At 34.6% G+C, this 16,326-nt stretch overlaps 1 protein-coding gene across 1 annotated transcript in view; it reads left to right on the top strand.

Annotated features, from left to right (window-relative positions):
* BDP1 (BDP1 general transcription factor IIIB subunit) overlaps positions 1 to 16,326 on the top strand; it is an 87,049-nt gene that overhangs the window by 36,400 nt on the left and 34,323 nt on the right. Inside the window, 10 exon segments of the mRNA XM_020998485.2 lie at positions 337 to 615; positions 1,582 to 1,729; positions 2,833 to 2,994; positions 4,659 to 4,824; positions 7,359 to 7,450; positions 10,983 to 11,169; positions 13,815 to 13,948; positions 14,563 to 14,642; positions 14,645 to 14,772; positions 15,604 to 15,788. Of these exon segments, the coding sequence (XP_020854144.2) occupies positions 337 to 615; positions 1,582 to 1,729; positions 2,833 to 2,994; positions 4,659 to 4,824; positions 7,359 to 7,450; positions 10,983 to 11,169; positions 13,815 to 13,948; positions 14,563 to 14,642; positions 14,645 to 14,772; positions 15,604 to 15,788 (1,561 nt within the window).

The following is a 16,326-nucleotide window of genomic DNA, read 5'->3' on the forward strand; positions in this document are numbered from 1 at the left end:
TTTTAGAGCTTTCTCAGTTCCTAGGATCATAGATCTATATCTGGAAGAAATCTTAGTTCACTGCAACTTGTTTTATAAATATCCAGACTACTTCTAAGGACAGGAGCAAGTTTCCAGAATGTTGAAACGGTGTTCATTGTTGTGACGTAGAGGAGATCTGATTTAATTCTCCATTTGTCCTCTTTCCTCTTTCTGTACTTTTTATATTCTTCATTTTTATTTATATTCATTTCTTCATTTTGCCCTTATGTCTTCAAGTTGCCTATTAGCCTGTCTGGAAGAAGTATTACCGTTTAAAGGTGAAAATAGAAAATTTATGGATACTTCTGTTTTTAGTAAATAGAGTTGCCAGTGGTGAAGTAGATGATGATCCAGATGAGTCTCTGAATGCTAGACTTTCAGACATGAAAGGAACCGAAATGGGTGCTGAGATTGTCGAGAAAGAGAATGACCAATCTTTGAATATAGCAGGACAGACTATATTAGAGTCTGTTGTAAACAGAAAGAAACGGAAAAGGAAGAAAAAGGATGACATTGATGAGCAAGAAGCAGAAAATGTTTCAAAAGAGGCCACTGACCCCTCAGACAGTTCTAAAGGAGAAAAGCCAAGTAAGAGTAAGTGATGTTTTTTTAGCAGAAATCTATAGTAAAATTAAAAATTATGCAATACTTATTGTACAACTGAACTTTTTGCTTATATTTTGCTTTTGAATAATCACTGTCAAATAATACCTATTAACTGTTGATTTATTTATATTCATGGCACTGTGTCCAAGTTACTTATTGTTTTGACAGAGATGGATTGGCATTGGGAGATGTTTTTATTGGAAGCATAATGACACTTATTAGAATTTACGTGTTTTCGACCATTGGTGGTTGTTAGGTTGAGGTGGGAAGGTGAACGTACTAGATATAGAGCAGACATTGTTTCTGCCCTCATGAGTTAAAAATTTGTATTGCTTAAGATGACAGATGAGTTAAAAGTAAGAGAAAAAGTAGTAACAGATTAGAAGAACCCCAAGTAATTTGGTTACTGATTTAACTATAGTTGGTCCATCAAGACACACGCGGAGTAAATGGGTACTTCCAGGTAAAATAACACTAATAGCTTACATTATATGTTCTTTTTGGTTTGCAAAATGGTTGATATACACTACCTATTTATATAGGACTCCTAACAGTCCTTTGAGGTAGGTAGCCACATATCATTCTTATTTTACAGATAAAGAAACTGTAATGTAGAGATGTTAAGTGATTTACTGATGGTCATGCACTTAATAAATAGAAGAGCTGTGACTCAAAGTTGGGTTTTATGATAGGACAGCTGATGCTCTTTCCACTACACTGTAATATCTGCTTTCAGATTTTAAGGGAATCTTGGTATGGTGGTTAACATGTAGTCAGTGATAATAAAAAATTATTTTTTGAATAAATCATTGAATATTCAGCATTTTCCAAATTATAGGCTTAGAAAGATTTTTTATACTCTTGATGATACCATCAGAAGATGCTTCTCTGTTAAAAAGATTGGAAAAATTTTTCTCTTCATTTTGAAAATAACATTCATTTGTTTGTTAATAGAGAAATGTCAGCTTTTGGTAACTGTAATAAATGGGGATGAATGTAACAAAGGCTTGGAAGTTTCCAATTTAGAAAACCTAGATGAGATTGCTTGCATACCACCAAGTAAAAATGTTGAGAATGAAACTGAACACATCTCTTCAGCAAGGTAATTTTAATGCTTTTCAACAAGTTCACTGTCTTCCTAGTTCTCTTGGATTGTCAGACCTGTAAATGTAGTTTGTTATTTAAGTCATTTAAAATAAGTGTATAGTAAAGTAAAATCTGATTTATCTCAGTGCACAGCCACCTGATTGGAAAAGCAGGAGTATTTGCTTGCATTTTGTTTTCAACGAGTGGAGTTAGAACTTGGAATTCAAGTTTAGAACTGCGATTGTTAGCTCTACTCCTCCAAAATGTCTCCTAGAAGGGGACGACACCTACCACCTGAAATTTCCTATCACTTACTACTCTTTTATATGTGTTACAACTAATGCCCACCCACGGCCAATTCAGTAAATTCCTATTTCTTAGCCTTTTGGTTTGGGTCTCTTAAATTGGAAATTAGATAAACACTGATTTTTGTTTGTTTGGCTTGTGGGAACAACCGCATTGCTTTATGGTCACCCACTACACATAATACCGACAACTCAACCTTGAAAGGATAGCTTCAAATACTTTGTGTATGTAAATTTGTACCATCAGCCTCATATAGGTAATGATTTTACATTTTGCTATTTCCTGTCTTGAGGAAGAGCTTCTCTCTTGAGCAGAGCTTGCTTGTGTTGACTTGTAGTAGCTTCTTACTCTGAAGAAGGATTTTTTTTTTCAGAATATACTTGGATAAAGCAGGTTTTTCCTTGCAAATGAGTTTCAGGTGCACTTTCCATTTAAGCACATAATGCAGGTTGCCTTTAATAACCTCAGTTTGTGTAATCTTAATAGCTAATTTGATTTTCTTCCTTTCAGATTGTTTGCAAAACCTATGTAAATTTTTGATGGTGATAGACATCCTGTTTTTTTGAAAGAACGTTAGTTAGAAAATACTGTTAGGAACACTATAACAAATTGAATTAATTAGAAACAATTTTGAATATTATTCATGGAAAATGCCATACAAAGAAGCTATAGGAGCAATACAGTATCAAATTGAATTTCTTAAGTGTATACTACATACTTCTTAGAATTTCCATGCTTTAAAGACTTCTGAATGTCTATGCATGCTAAAGTATAATACTATCACATCTCTTTGACCATGCTTTTCTTCTTCAGTAATCAAGATGTTAATGCCGCATCAGTAGCAGCAGTTGAATCTTCTGAACCAGAGGCTTTAGATTTGTCTCCCTCAAAAGCCAGAAGTAAAGAATTGACTCAGATTGTTCAAGTTGACAGCAGCGTAGGAGGAAAAATTGGTGATACTACTATTAAACTCCTGTAAGTATCTTTTATAAATGAAATTGTAGGAAGAAGTGGTATGTTGAATGTGCATGACATTTCCAAGGGTTAGATTCAATGCACTTTTCTTGTGCCATTAAGTGTATATGTTAATGACATGTGGCATTCTGCCATTAACTTTTTATCTTTAGATACTATAGAATAGATGTATGATTCCTAGTAAGTTACTGATTATAATAATGCCTCTATAAGAAATTAAGTCTTAAGTTTCACAGTTTTCATTTTTACTTTTTCATGGGGTTTGTAGTACCGAGAATATCATTCTTGTGGTCATTTTTTCCATCAGTGCATACCATGATCCTTTGGGATCTTTTCATCTTTTTCTGTTTTTTCATTGGTGCTACATTGTTTCTCTAGCCAACATTTTAGGGACCTTCCTCTTCTTTAATATCCCAGTTATGCTATTGTACTATTTGGTCAGTCAGTTTTCTTTCTAACTAGATGAGCAGCCTATACCCTTTTCCACTCACGTGAGACTATATTTTTATGCCATTTCTTGCTTTCAAGTTGTTGTTGGTTATATACATGGCACAACTTAGTTATGTCTATAATGCACCTTTCCATTTGCCAATTTAGGGATTTACTGTGTTCCATTTTTGTAGCCATATAACGTCACTGGGGAAATGATGGAGAGAAGGCGTAGGTTCTTTGTGGGAGCCCACAATTTGAGATCCTTGAAAACCCTTTGCAGTTTCCTGAATGTGGTTCATTCTCTTCTGCACGCTACTCTTGGGTCAACCAGTACCTATGTTGTTGTTCTGTGTATTTGTATTAATTTGATGTACTTCTTGTCCACTTTTGATGCATTTGAATTTTTTTTTTTTGCGCATAGTTGGTTAGACTTCTCTTGTACTGTGTGTATTTAACCAAAGAGGATTTGGGACTTGATGTCATTTAGACATCTACTAATAGGAGATAAGCATAACCTGATATCAATGGGGACTTATAGTTACGTCATTATCCATTCATCTGATTAAAAAGTAGAAGCTATGAATCATTGACTAAAGTAGCCCTTGTAGAATATCTTTTATAAACTCTCAATGAGTTTAATCATCTAAAAGTCTTTAGAGCTATATTTTTTCATTCTAAATTTAATGAACACTAAAAAGAAACCTTTCCCATATAAAAAAATAGAACAGAAAAAGGGATTATATGTGAAACAGCAAATGCATATGCTTTTTTAAAAAAAGTCATGAATTCAGTATGCTACTGTCATGACTGTCCTGCTCATTGGTTTCTCTCTGACCTTTTATTCCCTTCCTTGTATTTTTTAAGGTGTTTCAATCTCCTCTTTCATTTAAAAAAAATTTTTTTTTTACTGTCACTAGCTACCAAATGCTTTTCTCACAACAACACTGAGACTGAGATAGTGTAAGTATCATCATCCATTTTGTACCAATTAATAGAATGGAGATTCAAGGATATTAAGTGATCTGACCTGAGTCACACAGCTAGTAAAGGTCAGGTCAGGGACTCATTCTGTAATCTTGTGCCTCTTTAAAAAAAGATCATATTTCAGTAGGCTGTCTCTTTTATAATAACTTTGTTTTTAGCATTGTTTTCTGTAATTACATGTCTTTGACCATACACAGACTCTCTAGTTTAAACATAGTTTAAATATTATGCTATTTTTGGTTTTTTAGGGAAGCTGAAAAAGCTGATACTAGCAAACCCAAAGTGAGAGGACGTCCCCTCAGGCCTAAACCCAACTTGTTAAGACCATTTGGAAAGAAAGTAGAATCTACTGAAAATAAAATTGAAATGGAGACTAAAAATTCATTTCCAGAACTTCCAGGAAATGTTGAAAAGGTATGGAATAGGGAGAGACTAAGTTGAAAATAAATTATAAATTTTTTCCCAAATGGTAGATTAAAATGCATGAGATATGACTATGAAGTAATATTATGTATTTTTAAACCACTATGCTAGAATTTATAAATCCAAATGATAAAATTTTCCAAATGAATCACTATACTTATTCCAATGTGACTGCCTTTACTGAAGACTCTTTCCCAATTATCTGTGTCAACAAATGTTTGTCTTGTGAGGATAAATTTGATTTTTGCAAATATCTCAAAATAAATTTGCCTGAAGTCTGATAAACTTGAATATAATACTGTTTTTGTGTAAAAATGAATTGTGATGGGGTTAGACCTCTCAAGTGGAGGTGTACCACTCTTAAAGGAAATGTGGTATTTGTTATATATCTTGTGAACTTTTCCTAAAAGCAGTTTTGAAAATGCACTTCCAAGAATGTTTTTGAGAAATGGCATTATCATTACCACCCAGCTTGGAGGATCACACAGAGAACTTAAGGCCCAGTATCCCTGGTTATTTCCAGAAAATACTACCCTCTTTGAGACTATAAGTATTAAAATCATCTTCCACCTGCTGCTTTTCATTAAGCTATCCAACTTCCCTGTCCCTTTGTTACTTAAATGCTGCCTAGGAGCAAACTTTGCTACCAATGTCCACCTTATCCTCTCTCATTCTCATCCTCTTCAACTCTCCCCCACCCATGTCCTCTGGATTTTCTCCTCCATAATGATCAAGCTTCCTTTTGTTTTGGACTTCTTTCTCTTATACTTCTATTGTTTGGTTCTTAGCAAAATCTGTCTTCTCCAAGATGTCTCTAGATCCCTGGCCTTTGTCTCTAGCACTGGCTAGATTTTCCTTCACACTTAGCACCCTCCAACATAATCAGTGTGTATGTCGGTATGCATGTAGGAGTCTAAACAATCCTTGCTTCCCCATTGAAACTTTCAGACTTTACCTTTATCACCATCACTCAGCAGCCTGTTCTTTGAAATGGAGATGACTGAATAATTATTTTGCCTTGTATGATCACGGTGGCTATTCTGTATTGGCCATGAGGACATTCTTCCACCTTTCTCTACTCTTTGTTGCCTGTTCTGACTGACTTTTCACAGTCTTTGTCCTTGTTGACCTCTCTAATATATTTGACGCTGTTGACTACTCTCTCCTCCTGTATATTTTTTCCCTCTCTTGATTTTTGTGAAGCATCTCTCTTCTCTCTTCGGATTCATCATTCTTTGTCACACTTGCTAAAACTGTGTGTGTTCCCCCAAAACCCTGTTCTGTACCTACTTTTCCTTTTACCCCCTTTTAGGGTGCTCCCATGGATTTAATGATCATATCCATGAATTTGACTCCTAAATTTATATATCCAGTTTTAGTTTCTCCCCTGAACTTCAGTCTTTTACCTATTTGACATTTTAAACTGGATATCCTAGAGGCTACTCAAACTCAGTGTGTCCAAAGCAAAGTTCATGATTTCCTCCCTTACTTCACCCCTCTTCCAGATTTCTTTGTTTCTGTCAAAGGCACCACTGTTCTTCCAGTCTCCTAGCTTTACAATTTTGGGCTTATTTTCATCTTCTTGCTTTCCTTCACCCAAAATCATTTGCTAAATTTTGCTACTTCTCCCTCCACTAAATCTTGTGTACCCAGTCCATTCTCTCTTCTCACACAAGTAATTGGTCCCCTCAAAATTCACCTCTACCTCAGTTTATCCTCCACATAGCTGCCAAAATGATTTTCTGAGGTGCAGATCTGGCCGTGTGTCACTCCCCTTCTCGTTTAACTTCAGGGTTCCCTGTTGCTTCTGTTTGGCTTTTAAAGTCCTTTAAAATCTTCCCCAAAACTGTCTTTCTAGCCTCATTCTAAATTATTCCTCTTTCTTACATCCTGCAGTCTAGCCAAAGGTCCTCTCTGTTCCTCACTCAGGGTGTAACATCTTTGTCTTAGGACCTTTGTGCTGGTCCTCCCCTCTGCCTGGAATGCAATTCCTTCTCACTTTGACTTCATAGAGCGCCCTCATTTCAATTTTCATCTCAAACATTATCTTCTACATGTAACCTCTTATGATTCCTCCAACTATCAGTGCCCTACCTCTGTGACTATTTTGTATGTAGTTATCTTGTATTCTGTTTATATTTATTTGACATATACTAATAGATCTACTTATGTTTTGCTTCTTAGAGTGTATTTTTTGAGAGTAGGGATTGTTCCATTCTTTGAATTTGTATCCTTAGCATCCAGCACAGTGCCTAGAAACATGCTAAGTGGTTAGTAAATGTTTATTGAGCAGTCCTTTTGTGATGCCTTAGAAGGACAGTTCCATTTGGATGTCTGAGTTCTGGTGTATTTGTTTAAAATAGTTGTTATCATCCTACATTATATGATAGCTTTTTTTATACATTCTATTTGGATTTATGGGATTTTTCTTCCATTCCTTAAATTCAGCCATTAAATTAAATATCAAAAACTTATTTTGCTGTGACTGTTATGTATAAATAGGTTAATGTTTTACAATTTTCCAGAGTCACATGGAAAAAGATGAATGTGGCCCTCCTGATATTCCTGGAAAGGAAGTCGCAGAAACAGAGAGTCAAGGACCTGAAGCTGAATCTCAGTAAGTATCAGGAAAAATAATTTTTAAAATAGCATTTAGGAATGGTGGCAATATGCATGGAAGGTGATTATGACTTCAGATTTTTTCATTTTATTTTATTTTTCAACATGTATTTCTTTTCTTTCCTCTGATTAATTTAGAAGTAAAAAAAAAAACAAAACCCTTGTAGCAAATATGCATAGTCAGGCAAAACAAATCACCATGGTATCCTCATCTGAAAATGCCTATCTCTTTCCAATTTCTGATTTTTTTTGTTTCCACTGGTTGTATTTAAGGTCCATTTAAAGTGTAGCTATACCCAACTCAATTGAAATTTGACATGTGCAGAAATGGTGGTTTATGGTAGTTATTCCTATAGGTTATGAAGCTCCTTTCTTACTACCATTGTCAAAAGATACTAAACAAATCCATGTTTAATAAATGAAGAGAGTAACAGCATGGGAATTTTATTGATTTATTAATTTTTAATTTAAAAAATTTTTATTTTTATTTTTAATTTTCAGTTTTAAGTTCTCTTCCCCCTTCTACACCTTCCTCCACTCATTGAGAAGGCAAGAAATACAATACTCAGTATATATAGGAAGTCATGCACGCATTATTTCAGCATTAGCCATGTTGCTAAAAAAAAAAAAAAAAGAAAAGAAAAGAAAAATAAAGAGGAAAAAAGGTTCATCAGATGTCTCTGGAGGGAGATATCATTTTTCATCTTGAGTCTCTTGGAATTGTTTTGGATCACTGTAGCTCAGAGTAGGTAGGTCTTTCACAGTTTCATCATTACAATATTGCTGTTACTGTGTACAATGTTGTCCTGACTTCCCAGGTTTTTCTGAAACCATCCTGCTCATTATTTCTTATAGAACAATAGTATTCCATCACAGTCATATATCATAATTTGTTCAGCCATTCCTCAATTGATGGGCATCCCCTCAATATCCAGTTCTTTGCTGCCACTAAAAGAGCTGCTATAAATATTTTTGTACATAGAGGTCCTTTTCTCTTCTTTGATCTCTTTGATCTCTTTAGGGTATAGACCTAATAGTAGTATTGCTAGGTCAAAGGGTCATGGTTTTATAGCTCATTGGGTATAGTTCCAAATTGTTCTCTAGAATGGATGGACCATTTCAGAGCTCTACAATAACAGCTGCGTGGAAATTTTAGAAAGGAACATTTACTTAGGAAAAAAAGAGAGACAAAAAGGTATCTCTAGTATCATTCTTTCCAGTGATCGCCAGTAGAATTTGTTGTTTCCCAGCATTGGATTTGTTATTTATCACCCATGTGACCTAGCAATTCACTCCACCTTTCTGGGCTCCCTCATCTGTAAAATGAAGCATTGGACTGGATGACTTTCAGGGCCCTTCCAGCTCTAAATCTGTGTTCCCTATCATGAGAAAAAATGGTGCCACATCAATCAAAGGGAACCAAATAGTAGATGTGTAGTTGAGTGGGGAATAAGCATTTATGTAGTGCCTGCTATGTGCCAGACATTGTGCTAAGTGCTTTATAAATTCTTATTTGATCCTCACAGTGATCTTGTGACATAGAAGCTATTATTATCCGCATTTTACAGTTGAGAAAACTGAGACAAACAGAGGTTAAATGACTTGCCCAGGGTCACACAACTAGCGAGTGTCTGAGGCCATTTTTGGAACTCACGTCTTTCTGACTCCAGACTGAGCACTTTCTCCACTGTGCCGCCAGGTGCCTCTCACTATGCCACTGCAGTATGAGTATCAGATAATCAGGAATCAGGAAGCAATGCTATCACACTTATGTATATGTATTAGATCCAATAAGATGTATAAAAATTCACTTTGTAAACAAACTATCATCTGCTTTAAAAAAAACTTTTATTATTTCTAATCATGTGTAAAAACAATTCTTAACATTCTTTTTCATCTTTTTTTTGGGGGGGAGGGCTAGGCAGTGGGATTAAGTGAGTTGCCCAGAGTCACACAGCTAGTGAGTGTCATGTGTCTGAGGCTAGATTTGAACTCAGGTCCTCCTGACTCCAGGACCGGTGCTCTATCCACTGTGCCACCTAGCTTCCCCAACATTCTTTTTTAAAACTTTTTGAGTTCCAAATTCTCTCCCTCATTCCTTCCGCTCCCACCTCATTGAGAAGGCAAGCAACTTGTTTTGGTTATGAATATGCAGTCATGCAAAACATATTTCCATGTTGGTCACATTGTGAAAGAAAATAGACCAGAAAAAACCCCCAAGAAAAATAAAGAAAAAAGTGTGCTTTGTTCTGCATTCAGGCTTTATCAGTTCTCTCTCTGGAGGTGAATAGCATTTTTCATCATGAGTCCTTTGGAATTGTCTTGGCTCATTGTATTGCTGAGAATAGTTAAGCCGTTCACAGTTGATCATAGAATCATTATTGCTGTCACTGTTCTCCTGATTCTAATCACTTTACTTTGCATCAGTTCATGTCAGTCTTTCCAGGTTTTTCTTATAGCACAATAGTATGCCATCATAATACGTATCACAACTTGTTCAGCCATTTCGCCAGTTGATGGGCATCCCCTTAGTTTCCAGTTCTTTGCCATGACAAAAAGATGCTATAAATATTTTTGTACATGTAGATCATTTTCCTTTTTTTTTTTTTAACCTTTGGGGATGCTGCTGGGTCAAAGGGTATGCAGTTTTATAGCCCTCTGGGCAAAGTTCTGATTGGTTGGCTTAGTTCACAACTCCACCAACAGTGCATTAGTGTCCCGGTTTTCTCACATCCCCTCCAAACATCCAACGTTTTCCTTTTTTGTCATATTAGCCTATCTGATAGATGTGAGGTGATACCGCAGGGTTGCTTTAATTTGCATTTCTCTAATCAGTAGTGATTTAGAGCAATTTTATATGCCTGTAGACAGCTACAATTTCTTCATCTGAAAACTGCCTGTTCATATACTTTGATCATTTATCAGTTGGAGAATGACTTGTGTTCTTATAAATTTTACTTAGTTTTCTATGTAGTTGAGAAATGAGGCTTTTATCAGAGAAACTTTCAGCTGCTTTTGTTTTTGGTGACTATTTAGTTAATTCTTAATATATTTTAGGCAATATAAATTTTTTTTTTGTGAGGCAGTTGGGGTTAAGTGAGTTGCCCAGAGTCACACAGCTAGTGAGTGCTATGTGCCTGAAGCAGATTTTGAACTCAGGTCCTCCTGACTCTGGAGCTGGTGCTCTATCTACTGTGCCACCTAGCTGCCCCTGGCAATGTAATTCTTTTTCCTCAGTCCTCCTACTCCTTTCACCTTCTCCTGTTTCCCTCTATTTTTGTTTTATAGAAGTTTAATGAAGTGCCTAAAAGATGGGAATTATCAATTTGTGTATACATTTCTAACTTCACAATTAATAGTAATGAAAAATTTAATAAATTTTACAAAGAATTTTAAAGAAAATGTTTCACAAAATGAATTATATATTCCAAATCATCTTAGTTATTCACATATTGTAAAATACACTAAATAACAGCTCATGTGTTAGGAAGAAGACATCCCTTATTTTACCCCCACCTTTTTTTTTTCAGTGAAAACCATGGTTTACAAGAAACTGATAAGGCAAGTACTTTCAGACCACCGAGGTTAATGAGGGGTCGAATGCAGAGACCAAAGCCACATATCAGGAGAACAGCTGGCCAGAAAGAAGTATTAGCAGCAGAAGACAAAACCGGAACTAAGGAAGAGGAGGAAAGTGAGTCCAGCGTCGCCAAAGGTGTAAGTATTGTTTTTTTTTAATTAAAACAAAACAAAACCTTGGATCCAAGATCAAATCTTATGATACAAGCCAAAATTCTCTGCTTAGCAGAACAGATTTCCTAAGTGTTAAAATTAAAAAAAGCATGAACCCTAATTTACCTGAATTTTGAAGAGGCCTACTTTATGCATAAGTGTGTAGCCAATCTTTAATTCCAGAAAGATCTCCCATGACCTCTCCTATAACCTCTCACTTAAATAACCCTTGCTTTCCAGTTGATCCTTCCTTTCTACCCCTGCCTTAGCAGTAGTTGTTTGCTTAGGAAATGAAAAGTAATTTTTAACATTTACCTAAATAATATATTATTTAAAAAGGTAAATACTTTTCCCTTTTGGAATACATTATGAATTTTTTTTTTGGCATAACTAACATTTTTCTTTACTAAATAGCAAATATAAAATAATCCATATCAGTCTATTATGTCTGTGAAGTTTATTATGAAGACTTTAGGATCTAATTTTAGATTTATATTGAATAATAAAATCTTTCAATAAAGTTGGAACTAGGTATTTTATATATAGTGTACAAAAGTCTTAGTGCAGTTTTAAGCTGTAATAACTTCAGTTAGTACTGCAGACTTACAAAAAATGACATTTAAAAGGTAAATAATTTAAGGTTTTAAAATATTTTTTTTCTGGTTAAAATTCAAAATAACAAGTTTTGTGCTGTAGTCACTTCAGATTTCATAAAAACTTTCGTCAGCTGCTTCTCAGTGACTGAAAGCATTGCATTTGTAACCCTAGCCTTAATTAACATCATGCAAAAATAAGGTTTTGATACATACACGACAGTTTTGATGTGACCACACAACAAAAAGTCTAATAGATCTAATAGATCAGGTAACTGTGGCAGCCAAGCAGGGAGAGTTATTAAATTATTAAACTGTGCTAGGACTTTTGGGTCACCCTGTGTACTGATTGTGTAGATTTTGTTCAGCTGTCAGTATAGGTGTCTTCCATGACAGCTGGAGCACTGACAGTTTTGAAAAAAAAAAGTAGGGGACAAAACAAGTTAGGTCATTCCTAAGTTGGTCAGTAGGAAAGACTGAAAATGTTCTGTGAATAATATTTGTTGTCTAAAATTTTATATTCTCTGATGTTATTTTTAAGAGCTGGTAGAATTCAGGTTTTTAAAAATTGAATTATATTTTCTTTATGTGTAATCAAATTAATTTTTGTCTGATGGTCCATGATAGATTCTTTACTTTTGATATTATTTAGTCTTTTTGTCTTACTCATAGCATCTATTATTCTCTTTAATATACAGTGGGCATTCAATAAGTGCCATTGACTGACACCAACAGTCTGACATCAAACTTTGAAATGATAACTGTGGGACCTGTATACAAATGTCATGCCTGCATTTTGTTGATTTCATTATAGTGGTCAGTCAACAAAATTCTGGTTAAATACAGTCATTGTTAGTACCATACTATCAAAGTTAAGGGTCACATCCTTCTATTTGTTAACAAGTAAAACATAATTGTGCTTAATATACTTTGTAATCATGTTTTAAGGAATACCTTTTTATTAAAACCAGTCATGTCAGTATATTTAAAGTAATAAATGAAAGGGATCAATATAACTGCCTTGTAATAAATTTATATATCTTTGGTTTTCAGGCTACCATTTGAACTATTGTAATAATTCCTTATGGCTTGTGATTCTTAGTGATATAATAGCAATAACTGACCATATATATACATTATCACATTTGATCCCCATTTGACTAATATATTGAAGGAAGGATACTGAATGAAGAAGTATTTGGAAAGATAATTTTGAGGGTCATGATTTGGAGGGATAACATTCTGGCAACTTCTTGTGTGTCAATAAGAAGGGAGAAAGAATGGGTCCTTAGTGATATGAAAATAAGAAGAAAAAGTAAATGGAGGCATATGAAATGTTATTAGCTATTTAAGAGGAGTATTGAAAGGATAAAATTTGTTTGTTTGTTTTTGCTTAGGCAATTGGGGTTAAGTGACTTGCCCAGGGTCACACAGCTAGTAAGTGTCAAGTGTCTGAGGCCAGATTTGAACTCAGTTCCTCCTGACTCCAAGGCTGGAGCTCTATCCATTGCTCCACCTAGCTGCCCCTGAAAGGACAAAATTTGAAGAATTATGTTGGAATTTTATTTGTAAATAGGATACCTTGTCTTTTTTTCCTCTAGAAGTACAATCGCCTGGATTTTCAAATGAAGTTCCTTTCTCCATTGGATATATTTTTTCCTCCACTGAAGACCTACTCTTGATGCCTTTTGGTGATATAGAGTTGATCTATTCTCAAAGGCTATCCCAGTAGATTTACAAGTACTAGCACATTCTTCTAAAATCGAAAGGCTTCTATTACAAGCCTAGTAACATGTTTTGCTGGGCATATGGACATCAGCATAGCTAAATTCAGAAAGCTTCAGTCATCAGAAGGTTCATCTTCAGGCAGTTGAGTTTTTTGGTCACAGAAACTCATGAAGCTTACTATTGGGTATAGGCATCATTAATAGAGGAATTACCTACACCAATAACAACTTTTGAATTATTGAAATAACAAGTACATTTCTTAGCATCATTGTGAAATATGTAAGATGTTTGCCATTCTTTGTTCTTAAGGCCCAAGTACAAACAGAAGATAAGTCATTTAACAAGTTAGATGTTGGGGACAGTAGTTCAAAGAGTGAAAAAGAAGATGTAATTTTTCAGAAGTCAAAAGCAGATGAGCTTGAGACTGTTAAGGAAAATCAGAGGTAAGTGCATCAAAGGAACTGGTTGAGTTTTTTTTTTGTCTTTGTACTCCCAGGTCCTAACACACAGTATGTGCTTAATAAATGATTGTAGGTAAATTGATTGGTTTGTAATTGAAAATTTTATGTTTGCACATGATAATTTTTCCAAAGCTTAGCTGGAAAGACTGAGTGGCCAATCCATTTCTTAGAACATCTATGGTTACTTATAGGGAAGACATAGGAAATTCTTTATACTCACTCATGAGAAAACTTGGAAACCTGCTATTTTAAATTTTTGGACATTTGAAAGCATTGCATTTAAAAAAAACATTTCTTAGTTTCTTACCATTTGTATAACTGGTTTTGCTAAAATTATTGTTTCTATAAGATTTCTTTCTTATACCTTGTAGAGTATAAGATGTAGAACAGTGGTGAAAATTCTACTTTAGCCTTTCCCATAAGCATTTTAAAGACAGGAACTAGAATTTTTGCTATTTACTGTTTTCTTGTAAGATGAAGTATTTCTTTTCCTTACTTTTCTGAGGTTTCTGAGTATTCTAGCACAAGTGTCCAACTGCTATAGCTTTCACTGAAAGATTGAAGAACCTGCTTGTGATTTGCATTGTTTTTTACAGTCTGCAAGATGACAATAAATCAGATACACTCAAACAAGGACCAGTAATGAGAACACGATTTCAGAAGCCAAGACCTAACATAGAAGAGCAAGTGGAAGAGGCGAAATTAGCACAGGGGAAAAGGCACCCAAGGAAATAAGTGTCACTGGAAAAATAGAGGCGAGTTTGCTTCAAACTGATGATGAATTCAGTTCTCTTCCCCTCCCAGATGTAAGTTTTATGTGTTTTTCTTTATTAAAAATATTCTTAGTTATTTTTTCAGAGAAAGTTATTAGCAAATTCTTATTATGAACATTGCCTTACACCTAATGAAATTTGAAATCTTTGAAAGTGGTGATGGTTATATGTAGATTCTAGAAGGAGGAACATTATTTGTTAAGTACTAAATTCATTGTAAAGATCCATAATATGGTCATTATGTACCATGCTGTAGCTGAAATAATGTTATAAATTACCTTGGATAAGTCAGTTTTGTTCTAGATCCTAGTTTTTCATCTGTAAGCTGAGAAAGTTGGTCTAACACAGTGTCTGAAAGGCTCTAAACATTCAGGGTTTTATCATACCTCAAGGTCATCACTTCTGTGAATTATCATTTTATAGTATTGTAGATATAGGCGGTATGGAAAATTAGGATTAGAATGAATCTGTACTGATTATAGAATATTCCTGAGGATTCATTTTTAAAATGACACTAACTCATCACTCAGTTCTTTGATTTTTAAAAAACAAATTCCCTTTACTTGAGGGTTCTGGTTCCATTAATTGAAGTTTCATTATCCTTAAAGCATTTTGTTAATGAGTGCTTTCTAATATATCTCATCTGTTAGATGATTGGGTTTTAAGGAGGTAGCCTAAAGAATGGAAGCATGCTTAACATAAAAGTAGCTAGGAAGAATTCACAACTTCAGAATTCTTTTTTATCTGGGATAAAGATTTGGCATTGCTGCTTAAAAAATATTGGTTATAGAGTGACTTAGGAATATTTTAGACACTTGAGATCATGCTTGTGCGTTAGTTGGTCATTATAGATGTCATTTCTAGATTATAAGCTGTGGAGTGCCACCCCCTGTTGAAGCATTTGAAAAAGAAGCACCTTCTCAAAAGGGAATCTCAAGTCCAGTAATTCCTCTGAAGCCTTCTTGCATGTCACCTGTAGAAGAGTGTGAAGAAGATAAGGAAAGACAATCTACAACTGATCTGGAGCAGGTTTCACATATTATTGAAAGGTATCTGAGTGGATATATTTATTTGTAAGAGAAAATAAAATTTCAATTCATAGTTGATAGTAAATTAGGTAGGATTTCTGATACTTGGAAGACAGAAACAAAATTTAAGACTACCATAACAAAAGGAGAAACAAGAAAATATGCTGAAATTCTTATATGATGATCTTAGATCAAATGATTCAGCAGTAAGACAATAATTTTATTAATTTAGAGTTAAGCTCAGCTCTTAGTAAAAAGAAATATCTGCCAAGTTAGGGACACAAGAATAAAGAGAGGGAGGAATAAATTAAAAACATTTAATAAGTACTTACTATGTTCAGCATCAAATACCTACTGTATTCAGAGCATTGAGCTAAGCACTGTAGGAAATATATAGTTTAAATAAGACAAGACATTCCCTTATAGAAGAGCTTATAATCTAGTAGGGGCATGTGATGTACATACAGATAACACTGATACAAAGTATTACATGATAAGCTCATTAGAGAGGTACTACAAAAGTGCTGAGATTTCAGATGAGAAAAGTCGCCATATGCCT

The sequence above is a fragment of the Phascolarctos cinereus genome, unplaced genomic scaffold, assembly GCF_003287225.1.
Source record: "Phascolarctos cinereus isolate Bilbo 61053 unplaced genomic scaffold, phaCin_HiC Scaffold_4;HRSCAF=312, whole genome shotgun sequence".
NCBI lineage: Eukaryota > Metazoa > Chordata > Mammalia > Diprotodontia > Phascolarctidae > Phascolarctos > Phascolarctos cinereus.